General features: G+C 41.5%; 1 protein-coding gene across 1 annotated transcript; it reads left to right on the top strand.

Moving 5' to 3' along the window:
• The first annotated feature begins 17,707 nt into the window (after positions 1–17,707).
• On the top strand, positions 17,708–21,303 carry LOC147307996 (uncharacterized). Its single transcript, XM_086272138.1, has 4 exons — positions 17,708–17,771; positions 20,119–20,265; positions 20,351–20,638; positions 21,024–21,303. The coding sequence occupies exons 1-4, from the start codon at positions 17,723–17,725 to the stop codon at positions 21,140–21,142; spliced, it is 603 nt and encodes a 200-aa protein (XP_086128264.1). The 5' UTR covers positions 17,708–17,722; the 3' UTR covers positions 21,143–21,303.
• Positions 21,304–21,748: the final 445 nt, after the last annotated feature.

Genomic DNA, 21,748 nt, shown 5'->3' on the forward strand with positions numbered 1-21,748 from the left:
ATGGTCCCATTTAGAGTAAATTAAACATTAAAGAAGGCTATGCTTACATTTGTGGCTACTTATGTGACTGATAAATCCTTACTGTGTGAGCACGGAGTGTCTTATATATCCCCAGCATATCTATCCATTGTCATATTTGGTTTCAAGGAACCACTGAAGGGCCAGAATGACGAAAATATCAAGGCTTCAAATTTCATTCTTTCAGCCTGTATTCTGTTTTTTTCCCCTTTGGTGAAACATTTCCCAAATTTAAACGTATTTTGTGGTAATTTGATTTAAAAGGTTCATTAAACAACATGCAACATGTTAGAATAAAGAGTAAAGGGAGGCTTAATCTGATGGCTTTGTTCTATTTTTCAGAATTTTGCTTCAGGTTAAAAGATTTTAAACTGGGCTCGAGACAAAGTTTTAAGATCAAGGACTCACCTCGTTGCCCTTGGCTTTACAAGCTGGTATAGTGGTTCATTTGTGAATATTCCCAAATAAATGCAAATGGTTCATTAATTTAACACAAAATAGATAAATAAATAAATAAAATCTGCTCCACAGTCAGTAAGCCTGGAGCATTGGACAGCTAAGGGCTGTTGCCCAATTTGCTCCTTTGTTAATTCAGCCTTGACGTAATCCCAACACTGCATCCGTCCTGTGTTATGTCAAAACTGTTCTGCACCAGCTTTTACTCATTAAGCAGTAAATCCTGAGTTTTGTCACCTGGCTCTGAATTATTAACGCGTGGATGAAGGTGCACGATGCATGCAAAGAGCAGTGGGTGAAGCTCAGGCAATTTTATTTCACTCCAATGACCTTGTTTAAATTTTTATGTATGCTGTTTTGCTACCATCTACATAATGCAGAGGTGGAACAAATTTATATCGATTTCTTTTCTGAGTTAAAAAAGATAATGCTTTTTGGAATATAATTACTCTCCACAGGTTGTTTCCCGCCTAATCTCAAGTAAAATAAAGTAAGAATTAGCAAGAAAAGTAAGAAAAAAGGTAAGTAAAAAAGAGCAGGACAAGCACACATAAAAAAAGGATCTTCAATCACTGCATTTAGCTGACGCTCCCTCTCAGTGAAGAATATTATTAGCATTACAAGGTGAAATACAATATCAAATAATTAAAATATGGAGTAAATCAGACACAAATATATTAAGTGGATCAAAATGAAGACTTGTATCTTCATATAAATCGCTGTTGTGTTGCAGAAGCAGATATATACTGTACGTAACATAACAACATAATTTATCAGGATTTAGATAATGATCCAAGCTGCATCGTCTCCCTGTTTGAATATGGATTATTTCAGTCTTGGTCTAACAATCCCTGGCTCATTAGTGAAAACTGATGGCAGTCTCTCCTTCCTCTCTGCAAATTATGCTAAAGCCTCCTCTTTCACAGAGCATTTAAAAATGCAGAGATGCATCGAATCAAGCTATAAACTGACCACTACGCCAAAGCCTGGATTTGATTTTCCATTGATTTCAGTTTTATTAGGCCTTTATCTGAACAACAATCATATGAAAAGACAGAAAACCACTTTACACGTGTAAAACATTTAAACTCGGCAGATCCAAACACTGCTCTTCTTTTCGATGGAAAGCTTCATGCTGGCATTGCTACCTGCAATGATGAATCAAGAGATTTGTTCTTAGGCTTCGTGGGTATGAGGTCTGTGGATTGAGGATTGGGGAAGATTATGACTGGCTCGTGAGTCATCAAAATGCAGATGATGCATCACAACAAAAGCTGTGATTGTTTGTTTGATAGCACTGGTTTCTTTTCAGTCAGTTCTCATTGTTAATCAGAGCAAAGAGATTCACAGTGGAGTTCTCAAAGGAAAGCCTTTATGCACTGTAAACACTGTCAGATGCTATGATATCCGAAAGTACATAAAATGAGAAACCAGAGCTAACATTAAACCAAGGCAGCTTTTTAATCTGCTTCACATGAATTTAGAGAAATATTATGGAATTATAATATAGAACGGGGCTTAAAACTACTTAAATATTGTTTTAAAAAAGCTGAATTCTTGAGTACATTGTTTTCACAGAAGTGGCTGAGGATTACTCTACTAATGACAGTGTAGAATTTACTTTGAGGAGGAGGAAGGTGTCACTTAAAACAGAGGTGTGATGATTGGCAGGTTGATGTTACATGATTGTGTTACATGAGAACTGATTAGTAGTTTAGATTAGATAATTAGATTAAACTTTATTAATCCCTTGGGTGGGTTCCTCCAGGTAATTCAGTTTCCAGTAGCACAGCACTGACAGAAGTTGCATGTTACAGATACAATAAAGGGGAATGAGAATAAGGATAAAAGCATAAATATGCCATATATAAATACAGAATATATAGTATGGATAAATAGGAATACCAGTGGATTGCACATTTGAGTGAGTATATTGCACAGTGATTATTGCACAGTCGAATATAAGAAAAAATATTGTGAATATTGCACAGAGAAAAAAAGTACTACAGCTCAGTTGTTCCCCCCTCCTTTGTCCCCCTGTTTCCCCTCCCTCTCTCCTCCAATGAGGAGTTAAACAGTTTGATGGTGTGTGGGACAAAGGAGTTTTTAAGTCTGTTGGTTCTTGACTTTGGGAGAAGCAACCTGTCGCTGAATAGGCTCCGCTGATTATTTATGACCGTGTGCAGAGATGCCCAGCATTGTCCATAATGTCCAGCAGTTTCTTTAGTGTCCTTTTCTCTGCCACTGTCACCAGAGTGTCCAGCTTCATGCCGACCACAGAGCTAGCCTTCCTGATTAGTTTTTCCAGCCTGGATGAGTCCTTCTTTGCTGTGCTGCTCCCCGAGCACACCACAGCATAGAAAAGTACTCCTGCAACCACAGACTGGTAAAACATCCTCAGGAGCTTCTTGCAGATGTTAAAAGACCTCAGCCTCCTGAGGAAGTACAGTCGGCTTTGGGCTTTTTTTTTTTATGAAGGAGCTGCGTGTTGCATGACCAGCCAGTTTGTTGTCCACCCACAGCCCGAGGTACTTGTACGTGTTGACCACTGTGGAGCAGGGAAATTATTTTACTGCTATTGTTAAATAATTGTCATCATTACCATTGCATTAATAATATAATCTGGAGTTTATATTGCATTCAGGGGTTAAACAGTGTCTCTTTCAGAAAGACTGAGTTGCAGGCTGACAGGAAGTTGTATGCAGAAGTGAAAGCAGGAAGTTATTTTGAGCAGCAGGCTAAGACGAGGCTTTAACAATGTAACAGATAGCTTTAAGAAGGCTTTAAGGTTTTATGCATACAGGTATTAAATTAACTTTGTATTCCAGGTGCAGTTATAACTATTTTATACATATTGCATATCTGTGCTTATTTGAGTTGATGTTCAGGTTCTTTAAAGGTCTTAAGCTTCATCTAGTGAGAGTGTCTAGATGATCCATGCTGAGGGAAAACTAGAACATAGAAGGAATTGCAATACATGCTTACAAAACACTTATATATCAGATCATTTTATATTAAGGTTTTAGTAGAGGTTCTTGGTTAAAACATTTATTTAGTAGAAGACATACACATAGTCTCAGTGAGCCTCCGTTCTGGTGAAAGGTCAGAAGTGCAACAGGTGACACAGAGAGCATGTGAGGTCAACACACACACACATTAGTCTGGCTGTAACTGCAAAAGTGTCTCGGTAAAAGAGGAACCGTTCCTTGTTGTCTCGGCAAGAAAGAGGAACAAGACAAGAACTGAAAGGTAGACAGGAAGGGCTAGCCATGAAAATAGAAGATGATCTTCTGGGTTAAAAGTCTGATCTATGTATAAAATGTATCTGTGACGCATGAAGGGGCGTCAGTAAATCAAACCCTGATGCTATAAAATATCTGTTCATGCTTTGATTAAGTCGAGGACTACTGGCTGTCTGCGTACAGAGTGTCTTCCCACACGTGTGTTCATTAAAATCATTGTTTGACCAAAGACCTTCTGGACCATGGGTGGTGTGTACTCTCCTTCCTCAACTTTGAACCTTAACACCACCTCCACTTCCTCTCCCGCTATCTGAACTGGCAGTGGATCTGGTCTGGACCTGCCAAAGTCAACAACCAGTTGACCTTGGTCTTTGAGGTTTTGAGTTGCAGGTGGTTTGTGTGACTCCATGTGACAAAGTTCCCCACCAGACTCCTGTACTCCTCTTCCGGGTCATCCTGGATACACCACATGATGGCCGTGTTGTCCGCCAACTTCTGAATATGGCCTAATTCAGAGTTGTAGCAGAAGTCAGAGGTGTACAGGGTGAAGAGAAGAGGGGACAGCACAGTTCCTTGTGGTGCTGTGCTGCTGACCACAGTGTCAGACATGATGTCCTTCAGCCTGAAGTACTGTGGTCTGATATCAGGGAATATCAGGCTTCTCGTGTGGCTGGTCAACCACACGAGCAGCGACCTGAACCGAAACCATAGAAAATGCACAACATGAGGAAAGACGAGGAGAAAAAAAGAACTCCACCCAGACTGAGCTCAAACAGGGAGATCAGTTTGAGAACAGTGTACATGTGTATGTGTGTGTGTGAGTGTGTGTGTGTGTGTTCCGTGTTCAGCTGAGAGAAAGTGTCCCTTCACCCGGTTAGACAAAAGTCAACAATCTTCATGAGGAGGGAGAGAGTCACAAAAAACAGGTCCGAGCCAGAACTCTGTTATCATGGTTCCGAATTGGTAGATGTCGTTCAATGTCCTCCATTGAGAGCGTCACCAGACACACGACGCAACCGACCATCGAGTATCTGGCAGCAAACGTCTCCGCAGCACAATCGGGCCTTCCCTAGCCCAGGAGTTTGTCAGTTTCGTAAAGGGACCAGTTGATCAAATCCATAATTCTTTTTTAGGTTTTTAGAGAAGAAGTCTGGGAGATTCTCTTAGGGTTAGAGAATAGGTGAGACTATACAAGACATGAGAAACCAAGCAGGAAAGATAAGGGAGAGGGAGAGGGAAAAAGTGCAACCGCCTCCGTCAAGAGCCAAGAGTAGCGGCTCCCCAAATCCAGCAGCACATGCCTTTAGCATCCTAGGACACACCTTGTCTTGGCTTGCTGCCTTCCTGGAGCGAAGTTTCCTCAGTTGTCTCCTGACCTAGGATAAGTTAATTGATTAATCTAAATTGCTCATAGGTGTGAATGTGAGTGCCAATGGTTGTCTGTCTCTATGCGTTAGCCCTGTGACAGACTAGTGACCTAACCAGTGTGTACCCTGCCTCTCACCCTATGACAGCTGGGATCAGCTCCAGCGCCACTGCAACCCTGAAAAGGATAAGCAAATGGATGGATGGATGGATGTTTAAGAGACAAGTGTTTCTTAAATCCCACAAATTTACCTTTAAAAAGAACATTTGTTAGGTCTTTAAAATGTGTGTCTGTAACAGTGAATATGTCTGTCTGAATACTAATTATTTCTACACTATGAAAACAATTAGTTATTGCCAGTATCACTGGTGATGCCCATCACTGGTAGACTGGTGGACAGGCTAAACCATTTGGCAGAAATATCATTGCAGCAACACAAAATGTTCCTCAGTACTTTGTGTGGCTCCCACGTGCTCGTATCAATGTCTGACAGCATTGGTGAAACTCTTACTGTGACAATGGTAAGAAAAAAAAGACAAAGGGATAAAATGTCAATGGCCTCCACCTGTAAAACCATTACTTTTTTGTTGGTTCTGTCATTTCTGCCTCTCTAGTGCGCCTGCTGTTTGATTGATTGATTGATTGATTGAATCTTTATTTTGAACATGTTGAAAAAGTATAAAAAAAATAGAATTAAAAGAGACAAATGAACAAAGCAAACAAAAGGAAAACGAGCAACCACAACTCCAAATAACGTCCATGTTCAAAAAGGAGCAGGAAGAAGCATAAGCTTATTTAATCCCACCCCTTTTCCACTATCTAGTATCAATAGACTACAGAAATACCTCCTTGCAATTACATTATATGTTATGTGTAATTTTTTTTTTTTAATATATACACATATATGTTTCTATCTATCCATACATACGTATATACACACATACGCACATATACACATTTTCAATAACCCCATTAACACCTCAAGGATACACAACCTACAATTATATATATATATATATATATATATATATATATATATATATATATATATATATATATATATATATATATACCCATACCAACATACCCGTGCATGCGCACACACATGAAAATATTAGACAAGAACACCCTATCAAATCTCTACCTTTTCCCTGTACCCTGTAAAAACCATATCCTTAAACCGCTTTTTAAACTGCGCCATGCTTGGACATTGCTTCATATCTTTACTTAGTCTGTTCCACAGCTTCACTCCACACACAGAGATGCAAAAACTTTTTAATGTTGTACGGATACGAGGATGTTTTAAATTTAATTCCCCCCTCAAATTGTATCCCCGTTCCCTTTTAGAAAACATTTTTAGAATATTGTCAGGAAGCAGGTTATTTATTGCTTTATATATAATTTGTGCTGTGAGAAAATGAACCAGATCTGTGAATTTTAGAATTTTTGATTTTAAGAATAGTGGATTTGTATGATCTCTGTAACCAGTTTTATGGATTATCCTTATGGCCCTTTTTTGTAATATAAAGATTGATGATAGCGAACATTTGTAAGTATTGCCCCAAACCTGTTAGTTTTATTAAAACTAAAGCAGCTGTTTGAGCAGTGCATTTTAATAACTTGGGGGTAGAGCTGGGCGATAGAACGATAACGATATGTATCGCGATATAACTTTTACTCGATAGAGAAATTAAGCTATCGCGATAGACCTCGCCGCTCTTGTCCTCTTAAAAAAAAAAAAAAAAAAAAAAAAAAAGGTCAGCCAATCCAAATTAAGTAGCGCAGAGCCGAACCAATCACAGCCGCAGCGTCACGTCGCGTGACTTGTTACATACAGCACAAGTGCCAAGCCACACGTGTGTTTGTTTGGGAAGCAGCCAGCAGGTAATGGAGCCAGCGCGTAATGGAGGAAATGAGTGTGCCGACTAGAAAAATCAACCGAGCGTGACTGAAGAGAAAACAGATGATGGTTCCAATGCCGGAGAGATTGTCGAACGGAAGAGCCAAAGAAGTTCCGTAGTTTGAAGGTATTTCGGCTATTTCAAGTCTGACAAAAAACAGAGTAGCGTTCACTGTAAATTGTGCCGAAAGCAAGTCTGGAAATACAATAAACTGGTGCATGCGTCACACTGTGCGCCACGTTATTGTTTCGGTGAAATGAATTTCTACAATACTGTTAATTCTACTCTCTGCAGTGTTTAAATGCTTACATATACACACAGTTACTGTCCGTCCACACATACGACTCGGTTCTGCTTCTATGCCCCAGCTTTGTTTACTTTTTCCCACTGAGGCTTCTAGACTTCTGATTGGCCAACATTTCTGCACGGTTAGGAATCTAGCGCCACCTGCTGCTTTGGCATGTTCATAGCAGCGTTTTCCTTCATTTCTGCCTTTATGTGTGGACGGGATTATTTTTTAAAACGAAAACGGAAAATCTCAGTTTTCAAAAATACCCGTGTACGTGTGGACGTAGCCTCAGTCTCTGACTGGAAGCGCTAATTCGTCATTCGGCTTTTGTCAGACTAAAGTAACTGTTAAAACTGTTTGAAAAGCTCAGCTATACAACAAGGAGAGATTGAGAATTTCCTTTTAGTTCTCAGTTTATTTGATATTGACAAAAGTTAGTCAGTTTTGTCTGTTCTTCTGTAAAACAAACTAAGATTTATTTTTAGAATTAATATTTTGTTTCTAAGTGGAATTGACAATTTAATCTGTTTCGTTTGTTCTATTTTGAAACTTAAACGCTTTAGCGGCTGCCTTTTGTGTAGTTTGCAATATTTGCCTTTATTTATCTGAAAAAGTCTCATGTTCCTTAAGTACATCTACCCTGTTGAACTTATTATGAGAAATAAATATTTAAATCAAAACAAGCTGCTGATTATTTCACATTTTACTTGTGAGCAACGGCACATTTAAATCTTACAAATATAGTTATTTGGCTTATATCGTGATAGATATCGTTATCGACTGAAATGAAAAAAACATATCGTGATATGAAAAAATCTCATATCGCCCAGCTCTACTTGGGGGTGGGATTTATTGTTTTTGACTAATGTAGTTATCAGTGAAGAAAATGACTGGCTTCTATAAGAAACTTGAAGTTATAACTTTTTTATATGGCTCTGTTTTTTTCAGTTTATACATTGCAAAGACATCATCAATATCATTTTAAAATTTTAGAAAGAGGACTGAAACAAAAGAATCGATGTTTGTTGATCCTGACGAAAACGGTTTTCTTCTTCTGAGATTTTATGTTGAAAGCAAACAAAAGAAGTGTTTCTGATTCCTGTTCAAGAAAGCAGGTTTAAGGTGTTTCCTTAGTCAGTGGGTCAACTAATAACTACATAGTTCTTGACAAAAAAGACAAACCTATCAGTCTCTGATATCTCAATTCTGCTTTGATCACTGTCTTCTTTGTATTATTTTGAATGTTTATGAAATAGTAAAAATATAAATAACTAGTGGCACCATAATTTAACATTGTTTAAAGTTCATTTAACATTCAAAGTAACCTAAGAATGGAAAAAGGGGTGTAAAAATATATCTGAAATTAGAATTGGTTATCTTTCCAAATGCAGCAAGCTTGCGTGAATTAAAAAGTAACCAAATATATCAAACACGTGGTAAAAAAACATTCAATACAACATGCTGCCAATTTTTGTCCTAAAAATCATGTCTGATTCAAATTCAAATATAAAACTGTTTTGTAAACCAAATGTTTTAGTTGCTACCGACAGAATTGAGGCAGTGAAACAAGGAATTGACAGGAAGTTCATAAATAACAGCTGTGAGATGGAGCCTGGCCCTGTGGCTCTGTGGAAAAACTTCATGGTTTCACTTCTTGGTTATAGAAAGCTTGAGACTCAACAACATTTTTCTTTTTGATTAAACAATGTTAACACTTATAGAAACAATTGACGCTTTTTTTTTGTCAGTTCAGTTTTTCTGAAACTGAACACCAAGGCAAAACTCACGAAAGAGGAAACCTTTAATTGTATTTTATTCCATTACTGGAAACACATACTAAAACTTTGTTATTTTATTACATGCTGTCTGTATATTGAAATACAATCGTGATATCATAAAGAGTCTTTTAAGACAGAATAATTTTGCAAATGCTTTTGTTGAAAGAAAATCATATAGATTGTTTTGTGGTGGACCACTAGAGGGCTCCACTCACACCCAGTGTATAGGAAGTGTGTTCCTGTGTTTTGTGGCGCGATATGCTCAGTTGTTGTTGAGAGACGAATAAAGAAGGAGTGAGAACTGAGAGCTCTGTGTCGTTGATGCTTACCTCCACATTGGTGACCCCTGACTCGAGCATGCAATGGGCCGCAGATAACACAGACTCCGCTATGGATATATCAGCGGCCGCCGGTGTTCCAGATCTACTGGCGTTTAGATCAACTGGCGTTGGTCGAACAGATGTGTGGCAGTCTTGCGTTTCAGTAGCTCCTACCGACAAACCAGCAAAAAAAACGCCAAATGTGTAATCTGTGACACTTGTGAGGTTATCTCAAACACACTCCGTCAGTCTTGATGCTGTTGAACAACAAAATGTTTAAAAATGTGGCGAGTTTACCTGGTGATATCCTCGTGCGCGACGCGATCGCGAAAACAGCAAACAAGTAACACCACGCCGTTGTTGTTCACGGGACAGCAAGAGTAAACGATCGGGAGACTCTTGTCGTCGTTATCGTTCCCCTCGCACGGTTTATTTCTCCGAATTCAGCGTTTTTGCTTCACAACTACAGCGTGCAGTTTACTTTGTGCACTAACATGGACTCGAGTCAACCAGCGCCACCTCTGGCCAAGTGCCACAGCCTACAGCCAGATCAACCTGTGACACTCATCTGCACCACGTTTGAATTCGTGTCATGCACATTTGTACCTTTCAATTGTGTCTGTTTGTGCGTCATGCAAATAAACCTTTGGAAAGAATGAAATGATATGCTGTAGGTATTACAGGTACTGTGCTGCAGTGGTTTGTATCATATCTATCTAATAGACTCCAATTCGTGCATGTAAATGGAGAGTCCTCTTCACACACTGAGGTTAATTATGGAGTTCCACAGGGTTCAGTGCTAGGACCAATTCTGTTTACATTATACATGCTTCCCTTAGGCAGTATCATTAGAAGACATAGCATACATTTTCACTGCTATGCAGATGACACCCAGCTCTATCTGTCCATGAAGCCAGATAACACACACCAATTAGTTAAACTGCAGGAATGTCTTAAAGACATAAAGACCTGGATGGCCGCTAACTTTCTGCTTCTTAATTCAGATAAAACTGAGGTTATTGTACTCGGCCCTGAAAATCTTAGAAATATGGTATCTAATCAGATTCTTACTCTGGATGGCATTACCTTGGCCTCCAGTAACGCGGTGAGGAACCTTGGAGTCATTTTTGACCAGGACATGTCCTTCAACGCACATATTAAACAAATATGTAAGACTGCTTTCTTCCATTTGCGCAACATCTCTAAAATTAGAAATATCCTGTCTCAGAGTGACGCTGAAAAACTAGTTCATGCATTTATTACTTCCAGGCTGGACTACTGTAATTCATTATTATCAGGATGTCCAAAAAACTCACTGAAAAGCCTTCAGCTAATCCAAAATGCTGCAGCAAGAGTCCTGACAGGGACTAGAAAGAGAGAGCATATTTCTCCTGTTTTGGCTTCCCTTCATTGGCTTCCTGTTAAATCCAGAATTGAATTCAAAATCCTGCTCCTCACATACAAGGTCTTAAATAATCAGGCCCCATCTTATCTTAATGACCTTGTAGTACCATATCACCCTATTAGAGCGCTCCGCTCTCGCTCTGCAGGCCTACTTGTTGTTCCTAGAGTATTTAAAAGTAGAATGGGAGGGAGAGCCTTCAGTTTTCAGGCCCCTCTTCTGTGGAACCAGCTTCCAGTTTGGATTCGGGAGACAGACACTATCTCTACTTTTAAGATTAGGCTTAAAACTTTCCTTTTTTCTAAAGCATATAGTTAGGGCTGGACCAGGTGACCCTGAATCCTCCCTTTGTTATGCTGCAATAGATGTAGGCTGCCGGGGGATTCCCATGATGCATTGAGTTTTTCCTTTCCAGTCACCTTTCTCACTCACTATGTATTAATAGACCTCTCTGCATTGAATCATATCTGTTATTAACCTCTGTCTCTCTTCCACAGCATGTCTTTATCCTGTCTTCCTTCTCTCACCCCAACCGGTCGCAGCAGATGGCCGCCCCTCCCTGAGCCTGGTTCTGCCGGAGGTTTCTTCCTGTTAAAAGGGAGTTTTTCCTTCCCACTGTCGCCAAAGTGCTTGCTCATAGGGGGTCATATGATTGTTGGGTTTTTCTCTGTATCTATGAAGCGCCTTGAGGCGACTTTTGTTGTGATTTGGCGCTATATAAATAAAATTGAATTGAATTGAATTGAATTGAATATCATATATTCCTTATTGGCCTACATTTGTACAAAATTCCAAATTATATACACAAAGTCATAGAAATCACCACTCCAATTGGTCATCATGATTTTAATATTCTCTTTTTCCATAACAATGAAATACGCCTTGGACAAATATGACACATCAATATTTCATTAGTGTTGTCACATCACATCCTGTAAGCATCGTCTGTCTGTGTCTTTTCCCTGAAAATGAATATTTCCAGCCAATATAGGCAATCCATCAACATGGCTGGAGTTATATACAGTCTGTATAAGTGTGGTTAATCTAATGAAGATTTGTAAGGAGACGGCAGTTACTGTGAATTCACAGCAGTTACACAGTGATTAGTAATAAACAGCCAGTGAGAGTGAGTGGATATGACTGTTCCCACCACTAACACATGACCATAGGCCACTACTAGATTAACTTGTGACACATCTGCACCTGCTGCTATGATCACAGTGAGTAGAGGCTGAGTGGCTGCACTTACCCCTGGTACATCCAAATCTACCCACAAACATGTTGAAAGATGCAATGCCAGCAATGTGGATTGTCAACACTGAAAACAATCAGTAAGCAAAGACAACAGGGATCAATTTTTTCTGTTTATTTAGCACCCACAACATTTGTAGTCGCCTTCTGCACAGGGGAAGTCCACACACACCGTGTGGTACCACTTTCCACAGAAGGTGCAATCTGCAAGATTGAATGAGATTGTCAGGGTCATTGTCTGACTGTTTATTACTAATCACTGTGTAACTGCTGTACATTCACAGTAACTGCCATCTCCTTATAAATGTTTATTAGATTGACCACACTTATGCAGACTGTATATCACAACCAACTCTAACATGTTTGTTTGCAGAGGGAAGACACAGGCAGACTATGCTAACGACATGTGATGTTACAACACTGGTGAAATATTAGTGTGTTCACGACATTTTTCGTATGGGCAAAAGTATTGATATCAGGATGGTGATTCTTATGTGTATGTCATTTGGCATTTTGTACAAATGTAGGCTGATAATAAATACATGATATCATTTCATTCATTTCAAAGGTTTATTTGCATGACGCACAAACAGACACAATTGAAAGGTACAAATGTGCATGACACGAATTCAAACGTGGTGCAGATGTGTGTCACAGGTTGATCTGGCTGTAGGCTGTGGCACTTGGCCAGAGGTGGCGCTGGTTGACTCGAGTCCATGTTAGTGCACAAAGTAAACTGCACGCTGTAGTTGTGAAGCAAAAACGCTGAATTCGGAGAAATAAACCGTGCGAGGGGAACGATAACGACGACAAGAGTCTCCCGATCGTTTACTCTTGCTGTCCTGTGAACAACAACGGCGTGGTGTTACTTGTTTGCTGTTTTCGCGATCGCGTCGCGCATGAGGATATCACCAGGTAAACTCGCCACATTTTTAAACATTTTGTTGTTCAACAGCATCAAGACTGACGGAGTGTGTTTGAGATAACCTCACAAGTGTCACAGGTGACACATTTGGCGTTTTTTTTTGCTGGTTTGTCGGTAGGAGCTACTGAAACGCAAGACTGCCACACATCTGTTCGACCAACGCCAGTTGATCTAAACGCCAGTTGATCTAAACGCCAGTTGATCTGGAACATGGGCCGCAGCTCATTGCAGCTAATGGCTCTCCCATCAAAACGTTTGGGGAAAGGTTGGTGACTGTTTGTTTTCATGGCCGGGATTTCCAGTGGAACTTTGTTGTTGCCGCTAGCTCTGTACCTATTTTGGGAGCTGATTTCCTGTGTGCTCATGGACTGCTTGTCGATGTTGCTAACAGATGTTTAATCGATGCTGTTTCGTTTTCTTCGCTACCCTGTTTTACTCGGGCCGCCGAGCCCCTGATTCGGGCTAATGTAGTGACCTCCGGGGATGCTTTTCAGCGTTTGCTTTTACAGTTTCCATCGCTGTCTGTCCCTAATTTCTCTAACACGGTAACGAAGCATGGGGTTGAGCATTATATTCCCACGGTCGGGCTCCCGGTGTTCGCGCACGCGCGCCGCCTCGACCCCGCGAAACTGTCCGTCGCTCGGGAAGAGTTTGCAGCCATGGAGCGCCTTGGCATTGTACAGCGTTTGAACAGTGCATGGGCCTCTCCGCTTCACATGGTGCCCAAATCAGACGGTCGGTGGCGGCCATGCGGAGATTTCCGCCGTTTAAATAATGCCACGGACAATGACCGTTACCCCATTCCCCACATTCAGGATTTTTCTGCCAATCTCGCCGGAACATCGATTTTTTCTAAAATTGACTTGGTGCGGGGGTATCACCAGGTTCCCGTGTGCGCCGAAGACGTTCCTAAAACCGCTGTCATTACCCCCTTCGGCTTGTTCGAGTTTTTGCGCATGCCGTTTGGCCTGAAAGGTGCCGCCCAGACCTTTCAGCGGCTGATGGACTCCGTTTTGCGTGGGCTGCCGTTCGTTTTTGTTTATCTGGACGATATATTGGTGGCCAGCTGCTCAGCGAGCCAGCACGAGTCCCATCTGCGCCAGGTTTTCCAGCGTTTGGCAGCGCACGGCCTGATCATCAACCCTTCCAAGTGCCAGTTTGGGTTGCCTGTTCTGGATTTCCTCGGGCACCGCATTTCCGCTGAAGGTGTGGTTCCGTTGCCCGACAGAGTCCAGGCCGTTTCGGTTTTTCCACGTCCCACGTCGGTTAAAGCGTTGCAGGAGTTCTTGGGGATGATAAATTTTTACAACCGCTTTCTCCCCAGAGCTGCCCACCTGCTACAGCCACTCTATGCTGCCTTAAAGGGTAAAACAGCCAAAGATCCGGTTGACTGGCTGCCAGAACGCGTCCGTGCGTTTTCCGCAGCTGACGCCACCCTGCTGGCCCACCCGCTTCCGTCAGCAGAGATCGCGTTGACCACCGACGCCTCTGACGTGGCAGTGGGTGGGGTGTTGGAACAGCGGGTTTCAGGTCTCTGGCAACCGCTCGCCTTTTTCAGTCGTACGCTCCGGGATGCTGAACGCAAGTACAGTGTTTTTGACAGGGAGTTGCTGGCCCTGCACCTCGCGACACGACATTTTCGTTTTTTCCTCGAGGGTCGCAACTTTACTGCGTACGTTGACCACAAACCTTTTACGTTTGCGATGTCCAAGGTCTACGCCAGCAGCGCCAGTTGGCGTCCATTTCAGAGTTTACTACAGACATTCAGCATGTGGCTGGTAAGTCCAATCACGTCGCTGACTGTCTCTCACGTGTGTTGGTTTCTCCGATGTATGTTGGCATCGACTACGCTGCCATGGCCGCCGAGCAACGTGCTGACCCGGACGTCCTTGCCCTTCAGTCAACGAAAACGGGCCTCGTGCTGGAGGACACCCCGGTGTGGGACGGCGGTCCGCACCTTCTTTGCGACATTTCCACCGGCCGCCCCCGCCCGGTGGTTCCCCGTTCGTGGCGTTGTCGTGTTTTTGACTCGGTGCATGCCCTCTCTCATCCCGGCGTACGGGCCTCGGTCAAGCTGCTCAGCGCCAGGTTTGTTTGGCCGGGCCTTCGCAAGACGGTGAAAGAATGGGCGGCGGTTTGTATCCCATGCCAACGCTCGAAAATCCACCGGCACACACAGGCACCCCTCGAACCTTTCCGTGTCCCGGGTAGGCGTTTCGATCACGTTCATGTGGACTTGGTTGGTCCCTTGCCGCAGTCACAGGGTTTCACGCACCTTTTAACTGTGGTGGACCGCACAACCAGGTGGCCGGAGGCGGTACCCCTGGCGTCCACGACAGCGGCGACTGTGGCCAGGGCATTTTTGTCAACGTGGGTTTCACGTTTCGGCCCCCCTGCTGACATTACCTCGGACAGGGGCCCCCAGTTTGTTTCCGAGCTTTGGTCTGCTATGGCTGACGGCCTGGGAGTCAAGGTCCACCGCACCACAGCATACCACCCGCAAGCTAATGGGATGTGCGAACGGTTTCACCGGTCACTTAAGGCCGCGCTCCGGGCTTCCTTAACAAGTGGCGACTGGGTCGACCGTCTTCCGTGGGTTTTGCTGGGATTGCGTAGCGCGGTTAAAGAAGACCTCGGGGTTTCCCCGGCTGAACTGGTCCTCGGCCAGCCTCTCCGGGTCCCTGGGGAATTCTTACCTGAGAGCCCTCCCCCATGTTTCGATACCTCTTTGTTGCCTTTTCGCCCCCCCAAGAGACTCATTTCCTGTTCCTGGTCCTGTGCACCACTGCCTGCCTGACACTTTTGTTCCGAGTTCGTTGGACTCTGCTCGTTTCGTTTTCGTCAGGCACGATGCCCATAGGACTCCGCTGCGTCCACCATATGACGGGCCATACAGGGTTCTTAAACCAGGCAACAAACATTTCATTTTGGACTTTGGCGGTCGGCAGGAAGTTGTCTCTGTTGACAGACTTAAGCCTGCATATGTTATGCAAGAGGATCAGGTGGTCCCGGCCCAGGCCCCTCGCCGCGGCCGCCCACCTGCCGCCGGGCTGATGGATTCTGTTTTTTCCCCCAGGAGCGACCCAAAATCAACGGAGTCGTCTGCAGCTTTTTCTGATCGCCAGTGCCAGCCTCGCTCCCAGGCTGGGTTGCCCTCTGTCGTTTCCCCACCCCCCCCAGTTCAGCCGTTCCGGCTGTTTGCTTAAGCCCCGGGGCCTGGACTAGTTCTGCTGGGTGTTCGGGGGGGGCATGTGTGGTGGACCACTAGAGGGCTCCACTCACACCCAGTGTATAGGAAGTGTGTTCCTGTGTTTTGTGGCGCGATATGCTCAGTTGTTGTTGAGAGACGAATAAAGAAGGAGTGAGAACTGAGAGCTCTGTGTCGTTGATGCTTACCTCCACAGTTTCATGATACTTTGTGAGAAAATTATGGAAAAAACACAAAACTATGTAAATCTTGTTGTGACAGTTGAATTCAGCTGAAATTCAGGTCCATTTGAATATGTAACAAGGTTGCAAACTGAAGTATGGCAAAAGCAAGATTGTCTGCTGTTCTGCTTATTTCTCTTTCTCTTTCTCGCACTGTGAAAAGATGCAACTTCCTTTTTCTTGGATTACACGTCTGTTTTTTCGTGGAAGCATTTTTGCTTAACATATAAAACCTAAAGAATGTTCCATACTAAAGAGGAATTTGGTATCACTGCAAATGCAGTGAATGGAATCTTACCTTAACTGTAAGGATTACACTTGAGTTTTATATGTTAAAAAGCAAATAGTCTGAAACAATTTCAGCCATCATGTTGATATCTTTCTGTAGCTCATGGGGAAAGTTAAAACGCTGAGCAATAACAATAAGACTTTTTTATTCTGTTGAATTCTAAATGTTTTACTAATAATTAACTAATAATAAATTCTTAATGTCTCCATCATATGTTTGGCCCTTCAGATAAAATGGGGACTTGTTCCTTTTAACTGTGTTAAAGGAAACTTTCTAAACCTGTGAATAGATCTGGGAAATGTTTTTGTTTGCTTTTGGTTATTTACCTCTCATTACAAGATGTGCTTGATATCTTTGTGATTGTGATTTTCAACAACGTCTCAAATGTCAAAGCTTTAATTAATGCATTGTTTGTGCATTAAAGAAAAATGTTAATTCATGTACATGAATGGAGTTTCAGATAAATGAATGCAATTTCATGCACAAAATCAAGCAATAAAACAGGGTTTGGAAACTTGATGACAAAGTGTCTTGTGTTTATTTTTGCCCTATAAGACTGCAGCCAGTAGTTGTAACACTGTCGTCCTTTCATTCTGTCAAAGGATTTTTGCTTTTGTGTTTTTTATTATTCATATAATAATCAGCTAAGAGTGTTTATATTTCTGTTTGTACTCAACCAGCTGCACAATTAACCGCTGGCTCTCTGCTCTATAACAGAAACTGTTTGCTGTCACATTATCTGTCAGCAACAGGAAACCGCCACCCAAGAATAAGAAACGACCTTGTAGAGAACACAACATTTTGAGAAATCACACCTGCCTGCTTGACTAGATAAGCATGTTATTTCCTTTTTTGTATGCTTCATGCTGTGTATAAATAAAGGCAGAGAGCTGCTGCAGGGTGTGTGAGTCTCCGCTGAGCTCTCACCCGTGCACGTTAAATTGCAGAAGTGTCTGAGTGTTATTTCATCACATCTGAGTGCTTGATAAAAGAATATCTCTAACACATTCGTTCACAGTTCCACATTTTAGAGTCAAAGAAGTCAGAGATTCAACCATGTCTTTTGTTGTGATGGTGGCACTGCTGTTCTGTTCTGAGACACTCGGTAGGAAACTTTCTAATTAAATGTAAATATGTGTGATTTATGACTTGTTCATTTAATAGAGCATCAGGGCAGAACTGACTATGCACATGGTTAACCTATAATATACAGTGGGGCAAAAAAGTATTTAGTCAGCCACCGATTGTGCAAGTTCCCCCACTTAAAATGATGACAGAGGTCAGTAATTTGCACCAGAGGTACACTTCAACTGTGAGAGACAGAATGTGAAAAAAAAATCCATGAATCCACATGGTAGGATTTGTAAAGAATTTATTCGTAAATCAGGGTGGAAAATAAGTATTTGGTCAATAACAAAAATACAACTCAATACTTTGTAACATAACCTTTGTTGGCAATAACAGAGGTCAAACGTTTACTATAGGTCTTTACCAGGTTTGCACACACAGTAGCTGGTATTTTGGCCCATTCCTCCATGCAGATCTTCTCGAGAGCAGTGATGTTTTGGGGCTGTCGCCGAGCAACACGGACTTTCAACTCCCGCCACAGATTTTCTATGGGGTTGAGGTCTGGAGACTGGCTAGGCCACTCCAGGACTTTCAAATGCTTCTTACGGAGCCACTCCTTTGTTGCCCGGGCGGTGTGTTTTGGATCATTGTCATGTTGGAAGACCCAGCCTCGTTTCATCTTCAAAGTTCTCACTGATGGAAGGAGGTTTTGGCTCAAAATCTCACGATACATGGCCCCATTCATTCTGTCCTTAACACGGATCAGTCGTCCTGTCCCCTTGGCAGAAAAACAGCCCCATAGCATGATGTTTCCACCCCCATGCTTCACAGTAGGTATGGTGTTCTTGGGATGCAACTCAGTATTCTTCTTCCTCCAAACACGACGAGTTGAGTTTATACCAAAAAGTTCTACTTTGGTTTCATCTGACCACATGACATTCTCCCAATCCTCTGCTGTATCATCCATGTGCTCTCTGGCAAACTTCAGACGGGCCTGGACATGCACTGGCTTCAGCAGCGGAACACGTCTGACAGTGCGGGATTTGATTCCCTGCCGTTGTAGTGTGTTACTGATGGTGACCTTTGTTACTTTGGTCCCAGCTCTCTGCAGGTCATTCACCAGGTCCCCCCGTGTGGTTCTGGGATCTTTGCTCACCGTTCTCATGATCATTTTGACCCCACGGGATGAGATCTTGCGTGGAGCCCCAGATCGAGGGAGATTATCAGTGGTCTTGTATGTCTTCCATTTTCTGATGATTGCTCCCACAGTTGATTTTTTCACACCAAGCTGCTTGCCTATTGTAGATTCACTCTTCCCAGTCTGGTGCAGGTCTACAATACTTTTCCTGGTGTCCTTCGAAAGCTCTTTGGTCTTGGCCATGGCGGAGTTTGGAGTCTGACTGTTTGAGGCTGTGGACAGGTGTCTTTTATACAGATGATGAGTTCAAACAGGTGCCATTCATACAGGTAACGAGTGGGGGACAGAAAAGCTTCTTACAGACGACGTTACAGGTCTGTGAGAGCCAGAGGTTTTCCATGTTTGAGGTGACCAAATACTTATTTTCCACCCTAATTTACGAATAAATTCTTTACAAATCCTACCATGTGAATTCATGGATTTTTTTTTCACATTCTGTCTCTCACAGTTGAAGTGTACCTCTGGTGCAAATTACTGACCTCTGTCATCATTTTAAGTGGGGGAACTTGCACAATCGGTGGCTGACTAAATACTTTTTTGCCCCACTGTAGGTCCTATATGAACATGGAATTGAAGTGGTATGGAAGAAGAGATATTGTTTTTATCTGTTTTTACTTCATTGTTTGAAGTCTAAAAGTAGATTTGTCAGGATACATGATGCTATGGGGCGCCGTCTGTAAAGTGAAACATGCTGAAATTAACGGCAACATTTTTCCACATTTAGCTCAAAACCTTACAAAAACATGTTTTTTCAAGACATTTTTTTACAACATTTAGTAAAATATTTGTAACATTTTATATTTAAAACACAATTTTAAATGTTAAATCTAAGCATTAAATGTTGAATCTGAATATTATATTTAAATCTTTCTTAACTCAGGTTGCAAATCTAATATGAAAGTTCACTCATGTACTGTATGTGGGCCATAAACACTGACAAGATCTATTCAGTAACTAGTCAGTACATTAGTACCAGTACCAAATTTGTTATATGGAGTCTTAAATAAAGAAATTTAACAGCCATGTACTTTTTTCCTAGTATACACAACATTGAAGATGGAAGTTCTTAAAATTATTTTCAATTCTTTTCATATGAATTCTAAAGTTAAGTAATTTTAGAAGATTCACGGACTATATACCTATTGTGTTTGATTTGTACAGTACTGTCATATTTACTGTTTAAAAGGGTCATACTCTGTGTTTGGAGAGGAGGATAATATAACACATGATCTTGTGGAAGCTGACCTTGATATTAATGACTGGACTGCAATTACAAATCTGAGGGACATGATCTCTGACGACTATTTTTTTTATGGTGACTGGAAGGAAGCAGGTATGTTAGATATGTTAATAATTGAAACCAATGCTAGACTGCTGCAATATTACTAAAACTTTGCATGTCTTATATCCACCTCCAGATCCTTTGACTCCAGTTAACCTGACAGTGGACTCCGTGTTCAACAGCTCATACTCCTGCAACCTTACTGTGAGCTGTAGTACAAATTACTTTGACATCATCAGCATTTTTAAATGTGATAGCAAAACCTGCTATCAAGAGGGAGGAGAGCAAACAGAGGAAAGGTGGTGGCCCACTGCTTTTCTTCATGTCTACCTGTCAGATGGATCCATCATATGTAACCATAGCAATACAGTAAATTGGACCAAGGACATGATAGAGATTGATCGTTTTTGTCCTCAAAATGCTGGTAAGTCAGATAAACATATAAACAGTTTTTTGATAAAATTTCCCAGCTTGGAAACTGACTGTAAGCCTAAAAACATTTGTATAATATGGAAACATGCGATACATCATTGATCTGCATGTGTGAAAAACAAATTAAAGAACCAGTAATTTATTTTAAAATATCATTATAACTGACTAGTCAGTGAATGGTGACTTGCTATTTTTGATTCAGCTTTAATGTGTTAGATATATGGTTTTAATATATGGTTTATTACAGACTGTAAAACACATATAATGACAATTACATTTTGAATCAAATGGTCTCCACATCTAGTGAGAGGTATTACTGGTTTTATCCTTTCCCAATGTGCTGTAAAGTTAAAGTCTGCTTTTGCTTTGTGTTTCAGGTTCTGAGAGTGTCTCTATCTGTATGGTGAAGACAGTCGTGTTCTCTGTTGGTCTGATCATCATGTTCTTTGCTGTCATCAGTGTTCACCTCATAGAGAAACTTCAGACGCAAAACTAAACAAGTAGTTCTCTGTGAACCAGTTTCACAGATCACACAAAAAAACTTTCATTAACACCAAAGCAGCTGAAACAGATTAACAACCCCCCTGCTGCTTAACTGATGACATCACTATCCTAAGTGTTTAATTGACTGGATATTTAGAAAGGAAGACATGTGGCAATGGGCTGCATGTGGTTACCTGCTCACCCACTGAACTAAACTGGCACCCAAATTTATTTTTTTTACTAGTTTAATGGAAAAAAAATACTGGCTTTAATGTAAAATAAGCAAATTTTTCATATTCTGTTAGGGAAATTAATGAGTGACACAGTTTGGATCTGTTTTGATTTTTTTTTTTTTGGGGGGGGGGGGCTTTTGTTTGTGTTGCAGGTTGTGAGTCTTTATCATCTGTGTGGTGAAGATAGTCGTATTCACATTTGGTCTGATCATCGTGTTGCTTGTCAGCACTGTAGAGAAATGTAAGAAAGAAAGATAGACAGTGCAAACTTTAAGCTATAACTATTTTTGAAGGGATCTGTGTTTTGTTTAATTTATACAGTGCAAAGAGATCATCAATATCATTTTAAAATTTTAGGAATTTGCAAATGTTTTATGAGGAATGCA

This window comes from Aulonocara sp. 'chitande type north' Nkhata Bay, linkage group LG18 (assembly GCF_057382095.1).
Source record: "Aulonocara sp. 'chitande type north' Nkhata Bay isolate Kocher_YH1m ecotype deep benthic linkage group LG18, A_spYH_male_GT1.1, whole genome shotgun sequence".
Lineage (NCBI taxonomy): Eukaryota > Metazoa > Chordata > Actinopteri > Cichliformes > Cichlidae > Aulonocara > Aulonocara sp. 'chitande type north' Nkhata Bay.